Source organism: Callionymus lyra, chromosome 15 (genome assembly GCF_982586985.1).
Source record: "Callionymus lyra chromosome 15, fCalLyr1.hap1.1, whole genome shotgun sequence".
Classification (NCBI taxonomy): Eukaryota; Metazoa; Chordata; class Actinopteri; order Syngnathiformes; family Callionymidae; genus Callionymus; species Callionymus lyra.
The window spans coordinates 8,275,258-8,285,699 of record NC_141832.1 but is presented as its reverse complement, the minus strand read 5'-3'; the positions used below and the strand labels follow the sequence as shown (position 1 = coordinate 8,285,699).

The 10,442-nt window shown below is 38.1% G+C and overlaps 1 protein-coding gene and 1 long non-coding RNA gene across 4 annotated transcripts in view; one reads left to right on the top strand and one right to left on the bottom strand.

The window, feature by feature from the left end:
* Window positions 1–1,316: 1,316 nt before the first annotated feature.
* Window positions 1,317–6,498, bottom strand: LOC148064763 (uncharacterized). Its single transcript, XR_015713397.1, has 3 exons — window positions 6,383–6,498; window positions 3,615–3,694; window positions 1,317–1,763 (listed from the first exon to the last, which is right to left on the bottom strand). It is a non-coding gene; the product is annotated as an uncharacterized LOC148064763 (long non-coding RNA).
* Window positions 6,499–6,615: 117 nt separating this feature from the next.
* Window positions 6,616–10,442, top strand: part of nfixb (nuclear factor I/Xb) — a 169,475-nt gene continuing 165,648 nt past the window's right edge. For all 3 annotated transcript variants that reach the window (XM_087809014.1, XM_087809003.1, XM_087809000.1), the window contains exon 1: window positions 6,616–6,669. In XM_087809014.1, the coding sequence (XP_087665140.1) occupies window positions 6,667–6,669 (3 nt within the window). In that variant the 5' untranslated portion in view covers window positions 6,616–6,666. The remainder of the gene's footprint in view (window positions 6,670–10,442) is intronic.

Genomic DNA, 10,442 nt, shown 5'->3' with positions numbered 1-10,442 from the left:
TTTTTAAAAAGTTTGGCAGCAAACTTGACCCGACACCCGAGCACGTCACTCGACGCCGCGGCTTTTTGTGCGACGGGCGAGGATGTTTGCACACCTACTTCACTCCAATAAACACACTCGCACGGCAAACACTGAAAACTCGGGGCCCCGCGTCCGCATCACACCGTTACACGCGGCGGCGCTCCATTCTCCTCGCTCGCTCGCTCGCACAACACACTCCAGCGGCGAGAGCTAATCAGACCTGTAAAGCCTCCTTTGCCAGCCCAAGATAAGCAGCGTGGCGGTCGCTCCTCTCTCCTGAGAGCAGCTCTCCTCTAGCGCTGCCGTGTAGCCGCCTGATAAGGCCGGGGAGTGTGGGATACCCTCAGAGATCCAAGCTGCAACACACACTCACACACACACACTCACACACACACTCACACACACACACACACACTCTCTTGGCATCGCTTCGCCAAATCCTGGCCCGAACCAATCGGCAGCCTGCAGGGCCCGAAGGCTCCACCAATCGCGCGTCGCCATCAGGTGTCGTTAATCAGTGTCAGCCCGCAGGTGCGACGCACTTCCTGCGGTAACACGAAAATGTGCGACTCTGGCTAGAGGTCAAAGGTCGTCGGACCACGGACACAACGGAGACGCACACGGATAGAAATGTTTAGCGTAAATATACCTTTTTTTTAAATTACATTTATTCACAAACGTAGACATGAAAATATGAATGCTATGAATCCTATTGAAAATAATAATGTTTATATATTTATATGTATATACACGTATATATTTGAACATCCCAAACAAAATAGATTTATCAAGATAACTATTTACTATTTAGAATTATAGAATTATAGACTATTTAGAATTATATTATTAATAACCACACACATACTGAATAAAACAATTCAATCTAATAATTTACAGACTTTCAATACAGTTTTTTTCAAGTTATATACATTTAATTCATACTTTTTTACCTTTAAAAAAAGTTGGGAATAAAATCTGAAGTAATGACAACATGAGCAGGATTTTATTTAGATACTATATGGAATAAAAGTAATACAAATATAAATACATTGGAGTCAAAATATGAATACAAATAAAACATGTATTTATATAAATATTTTGTATAAAAATATGGAGAGAAATTGTATGGAAAAAAATTGGTTATACACAGTTTTTTCAATTATATAATATAAAAAACATATTTTTTACATATTTAATCATTTATTAAATATGTAAAAAAAACGTGAAATGTGCATCATAATGTATTTAACTTAAACTTAACTTAAATTTTTAATAATGAAGTAAAAACACGTGTGTGAATGTATTTATGGTTTATTTAATATCTGTCAATAAAACATAAGAATCAACATTTTTTCTCTTCATATGTGTCCAGTCCTCGGGAGTCAAAGGTCACCGGGCTCCTCTTCAGCCGCCCGGCGGCCATTTTGGCTCCACGGACACACAGCTGGACCTCCGTTCTAACGAGGGGGAAACAAAGATGGCCGACAAACAGATGCTCCAACCCTAGGTTAGTATCGCCTTAAAAATAAACACCTTTCATGTTTCCTGCATCCACGCTCGCTCTCTGAAGACTCGATAAGATGATTTCAGAAGTCGACGAGTCCAGATGTGTTTTCATGATCACTTTGTTGTGTAATCTCCCAACGACTGCTGTTTTTGAAGATTTCCAGTTCAATCCTTCCCTCGCCTTCATCTCGCGCTCCCTCCTTCTTCCTCTCCGGGGTCTCGGTAATGAAGTACATCTTGAAAAAAAAGGAAACTAATTAATCTTCCACCTGCGTTCGGAGGAACCTCCGGGATAGTTTTGCAGATGAATGGAGCTGTGAAATATGGCTGGTAGAAGCTAATGGTCTGATGAAAGTGTTTGCTGACGCTTTGTGTGCGTCTCTTCTGAGCGAGTCGCTCTTAAAGTAACACAAACGCACACACTGACGAACTCGTTTGTTTTCTGACAGCTGTCAATCATCGTAAACCTCCTCTCTCTCTCGCTCTACTGCTAGAGTTAGCATTAGCATGTAGCTTTAGAGCAATATGGATTGTAGAAGCTAATAGTCCGATAAAAGTGTTTGCTGACGCTTTGTGTGCGTTTCTTCTAAGTTCCTTGCTCTTAAAGTAACACAAAAACACACACTGATAACTCTTGTTTGTTATCTGACAGCTGTTAATCATCATAAATATCCTCTCTCTCTCTCTACTGCTAGCGTTAGCATTAGCATGTAGCTTTAGAACAATATGGATTGTAGAAGCTAATAGTCCGATAAAAGTGTTTGCTGACGCTTTGTACGCGTCTATTCTAAGTTCCTTGCTCTTAAAGTAACACAAAAACACACACTGATAACTCTTGTTTGTTATCTGACAGCTGTCAATCATCATAAATCTCCTCTCTCTCTCGCTCTACTGCTAGAGTTAGCATTAGCATTTAGCTTTAGAGCAATATGGATTGTAGAAGCTAATGGTCCGATAAAAGTGTTTGCTGACGCTTTGTGTGCGTTTCTTCTAAGTTCCTTGCTCTTAAAGTAACACAAAAACACACACTGATAACCCTTGTTTGTTATCTGACAGCTGTCAATCATCATAAACCTCCTCTCTCTCTCTCTACTGCTAGCGTTAGCATTAGCATGTAGCTTTAGAACAATATGGATTGTAGAAGCTAATGGTCCGATAAAAGTGTTTGCTGATGCTTTTTGTGCGTCACTTCTCAGTTCCTTGCTCTTAAAGTAACACAAAAACACACACTGATGAACTCTTGTTTGTTATCTGACAGCTTTCAATCATCGTAAACCTCCTCTCTCTCTCTACTGCTAGCGTTAGCGTTAGCATGTAGCTTTAGAACAATATGGATTGTAGAAGCTAATAGTCCGATAAAAGTGTTTGCTGACGCTTTTTGTGCGTCGCTTCTAAGTTCCTTGCTCTTAAAGTAACACAAAAACGCACACTGACGAACTCTTGTTTGTTATCTGACAGCTGTCAATCATCCTAAACCTCCTCTCTCTCTCTACTGCTAGCGTTAGCATTAGCATGTAGCTTTGGAACAAATCTATATTTATTTTCTCGTCACTATATCATCTTTATCATCTAATCCAAACAAATATTTCGACAGCGTTACGTCAAGAAAAACCTTGAAAATGAGTAGATAACAAAGATGTTGATACTCTTATGAGCGCCCCCTTGTGGTCGACAACCTTTTTTTTTTCTTCTTTTTTTCAAAAAGTGCTATGTTCTTTCATCTGTGGCCGTTTCTATCATGTTCTGGCTCTTTGTTTTGTTACGAATTGTGACGTTAGGAAGTAAAGAACTTCCTGCTTCTGCAACACAACCATCATGGCTTCTTTTAAGTCTTTAAGACCATTATTTTTTAAATCTCATTTTCTGTGTTGTTCTTTCAATCAAATTGTTTTATTATCTCTGTCTTAAAAGTATGTTATTGCCGTTTTGCTAGATGTGATTAACAATAACCGAATTTCTTCTTTTGAATAATTAATTTATTATTGAATTTAATTAGTAAAATTGATGATAAACAAACATTAAATGAAATATTTCACATACAGTGTTTCTGTGTAGGTTTATGAACATGACATTCATACATAATTTACCTTCAGGTAATGCCTTTATTCGGTTGCCAGGTGAAATCCAAGCTACCCAGGGTGAGATGAATGCGGGAGGAAACCAGAGCCTATAGAGACAAGTCAAGCAAAAGAAAAAAGTAGTAACGACATCCAATATATAAATATACACTCTTTTTTTAAAGATCAGTTTTAGTCTATTTTTCAATTAAATAATGACTAAATCAGTATTTTTAATTGTGACAATACCTTTTTACTGAAAACAAGAATATAAAATTAAAGAATAAACTGAAGGATTAGATTTTATAGGTAGAAGAGAGAAATACACACTTTCAAAGTATGACGTCAGGTTATGATATACATGTAGGAGCAGAAAATGTATAGATTTACACCGGTAGTAAACACAAGCTTTAAATTTAACTTTGTAAACTTTTATGTTTGGTCAACAAATAGAATTTTAGTCGAAGATGCGTAAAAAAAAAACGAGAAAACAATTAATGATTTAAATCTTTTCGTTTCGGCTCGTTTCCAAATCGATTCTTAACTATCAAATATTGGTTGTTTATTGAAGAGCAGATGATGAAGATGAAGATGAAGATGATGAAGAGCAGCTCAGATGATGGTTCAGAAACGAGCGATGACGCACGAGTCTCCCGCACGTCGCTGTCGAAACTTTCGTCAAAGACCAATAATATTATTATTTCTCTAATAATATCCTCCAGTTATTAAACATATTTAACTGAAATCATGTTTCTTTTTCCAATTTTCTTTTAGATTTTTACAAAAGTATCAAACGAATCCTAGACTTTTAACGAGAAATCCACAGTTTTTTAAAAGCTTAAAATAAACCTAAATGATCAAACGCACGTGGTCGCGGAAGACTTCTGCTGCGTCATATGGCAACACTGACCTGTGGTTGTCGAGCTCGAAGAAAATAATGTTTATTTTATTGCTCTTATTAATATGTGGAGCACAGCTGCTGTGTGAGCTGAGGCCTCAACAGGCCGCGAGTGTGTGTGTGTGTGTGTGTCACAATAATAATGAATGCATAAATATGGCATTACGTCATACTCTTAATATAAAATGCTTCACATAAATAACGCATTCTTAACATAATAAATCGTATTCAAACATGTTTTTTTACACAAAAATATATAGATATACTTATAATACAATACATTAATTAAGAGTTTCGTTAGAAATGTCACATTATTTAAATATAAATAGGCTTTTATGGTAATGTACACTCAACAAATATATGTATTTATAGCCAATTAATAACATTATTGTGTTAGAACATAATCGATATATTTCACAAATCTATAAACTCATACATACAGCCATGTATTACAATAATAAAGTACAAAATAGTTAAGTTTCATTTTTATATTTTAAACGTTTGTATTTATTGCGTCTTAATATCAATCAAAATCAAATGTATATGTAAAAAAAAAGAAAGGTTTGGAAGAACATCTAATCAATGTAAACTATCCAGAAGTGTTGAAATGTTCGTTTTTTAATATGTGTGACGCTTAAAACTAAAAATAACAGAACAGTTGGAATCATTTATCACGTGTGTTTGTTAAGTTAAACTAGACACGCTGCTGGACTCCATTTTGTGCCAACGGTTGGTCATGTTTTTCGCACAAAATGGTGATTTATTCATGAAAAAAGTCATCAGTTTTCTGGAGACAAATTTGACATCGGGACGAGAATAAATATTGTTTTTAGCCTCATCAGTGCTTCTGCTGCACCTGCTTCAACAGACACACATTTGACCAAAAAAAAAAGAAGAAAAAACATTGTTCACGGTGGTGACGTTGACCTGCGGGCGGGAGACGGTTATTAAAAAAGATGATACAGATGAATTATATTATAGGGTGACAGGTTGGTGAGTGATGACGCGTCACCCGTCGGCGCCCGAAGCGCAAAGACGTTTCCTGCCAACTCCCTGTGACACTTTTTATTTTGAGGGATAGGAGGGGGGGATTAAAAACGTTTAAAAATAACAGAGAATATCCAGAGGTGTGGGAAACAAATGCAGTTAGAAGTTGATCAAATATCTTGTATTTAAAGAAGAAAAATCCGTTAAAAATAGGTCCGTGTTTAAAGGAAAAGGGGGATTTGAATAACCAATAAAGCACTCGCGTCTGTTTGCTTTAATTCGGGGTGTATATATAATTTAAAAAAAAAAAGAAAAAAGGTGAGATCCGCGGCTCACCTGCCTCCCCCTCCGCCGCTTCACCTCCGCTCCCTCCGCCCATGCCTGTCTCTCCCGCGGCCCCGGGCTGCCCCTGCTCTGTAGCCGGCGAGGGCGACTAATCCCCTGCGTCCACGCTTTACTCTGAGCCGGTATTTAATTCCTCTAAACCCCCAGCTGCCGCCCTGGTTCCCTCACTGAACACGCCAGACTGCGAGCCGCTCGGGTGTATTAATAATTCACCAGCTCCTCCGCTGCGCTCCTCCGGCCGCGGCTGCAGGGACACGCCGCTCCTCTCGCGCCGGAGCCCCGCGTCTCACACCCTCTTCCAACGACTTCCATCTTGCATTCAGTCGCTTCTTCTTCTCCTCCTGGATTCTCTTCTTCTTTTTTTCTCCTGTTAGTCCAGAGTTGGACCAACTCCGGGTGAGCTCTGCGCTCTCACGCCCGCTTTTTTTTTTTGGTTGCGACTTCTCCCGGGAACAGGTGGAGGAACAACCGAGGGATCAGACTTTTTAGTCGCGCGAGGAATCCTCTGGATCATCCGCTAACTTTTTTTTTTTTTCTTTCCTGTTTTTATTTAACCGGAGATACTCACAGCGGGGACTCCTGCGCTGTCAAGCCGACTCACGGAGCGCGACTCCCGGCTGCGCTCAGCGGGGGCGCCTCGGTGGACTGAACCGGAGCTCTCATGGAAGTATAACCAGAAGTCCTTCAATCACACTTTTTTCCTCTTCTTTTCGCGACAAATCGGACTTTTCTTTTCACTCTTTCACTCTCTCCTTTTTTTTTTTTTTTGGGAGCCGAACTTTTTTTTTTTTTTTTTTTTTCGGAGTGGAAAATGGGTCTTTGAGAGTCGTTGGCTCGCTTCCCTGCACCACAATGGTACGTGCTATGTAAACCAACAATTTCCTCATTTATGCAGTCAGCTTTCACGTTCGTAGTCATTGCTCATGTGTGATGATATCCAGAGAGAAAAAGTTTCGGCGGAATTTTGATGTTGAACGAAGGAGCCAAAGTCCCTCCAAACTACACTACATTTGAAAAAATAATTACAGGAGGAATTAGTGAGAAAGAAAAAAATGGATGTATGTTGTGACATGTTGCCAAAATGCATGCTGGAGCTCAGTGTCCAGCCTCCTCGGGTCGACCACCATCCGTCTGCCCAGGTTATTTATAGCCACTTAAATGATACAAGTTATCAAATATCACTCCGCATAAGCAGCTTATCAAAAGGCGCCTGTTTGTGCAGAGGTCAGGGGGGGGGGGGGCTTCAGGCGAAAAGTGTTTAATATCCGCAGGTGTGAGAGAGAGAGAGAGAGAGAGAGTGAGAGAGAAAAAAAAAGTATTAAATTCCTAATCAGGCCGAAAATGAGTTTTTTTTTTCTTCTTCTTCTTGTTTCTTGGCTGCATATGAGTCGAGTCAAGTTAGAAGAACCTCCCACATACAAGCTCAGAGAGCAGGAACCAGATCTGATTTGCACATGAATATGGAAGATTATTAGTATGAATAATGATTTGTTTACGAGCGTGCTCGCTGACATGGCAGCTGCCCAACAAGGCTCATCGGGAAGAAGAAAAAAAATGATACAGAATTCTGAATTCGGGACAGGCCTCGTGTGGGGATTAGCTGCACTTGTTATTTCCCCCCCACTTTAGGAGAGAATCTCACCTCCGTCTCTGCCCTCCGTGAAAGAGTGTGTGGTCGCGGTGACTTCATCGCTCTTGTGAAACCTGAAAGTTTTCAAATAAGGTGATGGAAGATGAGACACTTTCTCGTAGGGAGATGAAGAGGTCATCGGCTAATTGCTTCATTTTGGGATCAGGCCGTTGACACTTGAGCTACACTTTCGCTTCTTTTTGAAGCAGAAACCTTGACATAACCGGACTCGGGTGTGAGTGAGGCTTGTGTTTGTTGACCCTAAGTAGTGTTGACGGTGATCTCGGTCGCAAAAATTCCTCAAAATCGAGTGAAAAACTTCATGTTCATAGTTTTTCGATGAAGTTTTTTGCAAGATCTCACTTTGTTGTTTTTTTTACAAGATTTTTTTACAACCTGTCATCTGGAAAGTCAAATGAAAGTGTTTCACAGCAGTGGTTCTGATAAATGATGCCAAAAAATGTCAGTTAAAAAAAGTTTTTGAAATGAATTATCGCTCAAAACCTTTTTGAATACTCTCCAAAAATGAATGATTTTACTCTCACTAAAACGATTTGAAAATGTGCTACAGAGACTCCAACATAATTGATCTCTAAGTTAAAAAAAAACTAAAAAAAACTATAAACAACAGTAAATAAATAATAATTAAAAACGTGCTACAGGTAGCTATTAGTGCAACGACGACAAATTGAAGAACTTTGAACCGCTGCCATTAGTGTGACAATGCTACCCTTAATAATTATTGTATTACACAGTGTGTGTAGTAAGTGTTGTAACGTATTATTAGCAGGTACTGAAATACAATTTACTTTGATGTTGTCGTAAAAGGCTGAGTCACTCTTTTGTAACGTAGCCATCAGCACGACGGAGCTACTTCACTGGGTTATTAATGATTTATTTTTGAGGCTACATAACTGCACGGATAGCTTTATAGCTTCATGCTAATGTGTGGACGGATGTTTGTTTTTTGTAGTTTGACGTAGCCATTGGCGCAGCAGTGCCATCTCCCTAAGTAAAGTGTCTGTGTTTGCTTGTTGGCGTGATAATGCTACCTGCTATGTTAGCGTAGCGTCGGTGTGACAAAGCTACCTGGAGTCGGAACAAAAGGATGAGTCATCAGTTGAAAAGATCTTCTCGTGGATCTCTTTAAGATCTTAAGTGTACGAAGTTAAGAAGATTAATCTGACGATCTCTGAGCAGATTCAAACTTCTGAGGGTTTTTTCGGTTCTTAACTCGAGGCCAATCTTTCCCGCCGCTCCGACGTGCTGCTGATTGACAGCTTGGCTTTCTCTGGATAAACAAAAATGTGACTCTTCAGTTTTCACATCAGGAATGGGAAAAGTTAAAAAATAGGTCACAAGGGTTACAAGGATTATGAGTCGAGCCAAGATTAAAAAGATTGAACCAACGTTTAGATCGAGTTTTTTGTGATTGTTTGTCTTTTTTCAATATGTTTAGTCTTTGCTGTAGAAATATAGTGTGTGTGATGGTGAGGTTTGTTGTTTAATTAGAAAAGTAGTGTTAATAAACTAAAGAGTTGCTTTAATCAGTTACAATATGTTAAAAAAAAAAGTATATATTTAAAATATAAAAAAAGTTTTCAATTAAAAAAGTTGCTTCAGTCAAATAATAATCCCAAAAAGTTGCTTCAATTAGAAAACATTTTCATCAATTAAAACAACTTTTTTTAAACTGGAAATATCTTTGAAATTAAAGCTACTTTTTCCATTTCAATCCAAAAATATTTTCAATAAAAAAAGTTGCTTCAATCAAAAAAGAACAACGTTTTTTTTAAACAATTTTTAATAGTAGCTTTGATTGGACGAACATATTTTCAATCAAAAGAAGATTGCTGCGATCCAAAAAATGTATTTCATACAATTAATTAAATTAATTAAAATTTAAACAAAAAAAATTGCTTCAATCCCAAAAATATTTTCAACAAAAACAAAGTTGTTTTAATCCCAAAAATACTTCAATGAAAAAGAAAAAATAGAAGAAAATGAAGTTGCTTGACCTATTATTTTTCTTTCTTTTAAAAATGTTTCTTGAATTATTATTATTTTATACTTAATACGTTTATAATTAATCATTTTCTTTTTTATTGAAGTGAAATTGTTTTTATTAGTTAAAGAAAAACAGTTGTGAAATCATTTTTTATTGGCGTTTAATTGACGTTCTAACAGCTCGACTCTGAGATCGATTAAGTTGGTATGACGTCTCTCTTGAGCAGCACCAGCCACTGATGAAACCACTTCTGTGTTTGCAACACTCCTTTACTCTCCTACCAGCCGTAACCAGGTTCTTAATAATCCGCCACCCGTTGCCAAATGAGCCCCGAAAACATCCCAAAATCCTCGTCTAATTACCCTCCTCTTCCTCCTCCTCTTCCTCCTCCTCTTCCTCCTCTTCCTCCTCAGACGCAGGTGTAAAATATCACATTTTTCCAGCATCTCTCCCTGAGGTGGCGCTGGCTCCAGCTCACACGACGGGAATTTTCCTCCTTTCATTTTCCCCTCACTCGTTTTTTTTTTTTCTTCCTACAAACAAGCCTCCCCCCCTTCACTCCCGTATCTCCCCCCCCTCTCCTCCTCCCCCCCTGGCTTTGATGTGTCTGCCACATCCTCACAGGTTTGCTAGCTTGTTAGCAGGTGAAGGACCAGGAGTCTCTGATGGAAGCATCACCCACTTTATATTTGTTTATTTATTTAGTTTTATTCACTAAACTGTGGATTCAATAATTCAGGGTGCCCCCCCCCCTCACTAGAAGAAGCTGGTGTGTCAGTAACAGAATAAGCAGAAAACATAAATTAATAAATTAATTTGTATATTGAAAGATTCCATTTTATACATATATATATATAATTTTCATTTTATTTTAGTTTTTTTGTTTTTATACATAGTTTGATTTTCTTATTCCAATCATTCAAAAATATATTTTCTAAACACAAACATTTTTAGTTGGTATTCATTTAAATTCAATATAAAAAGGTTGGA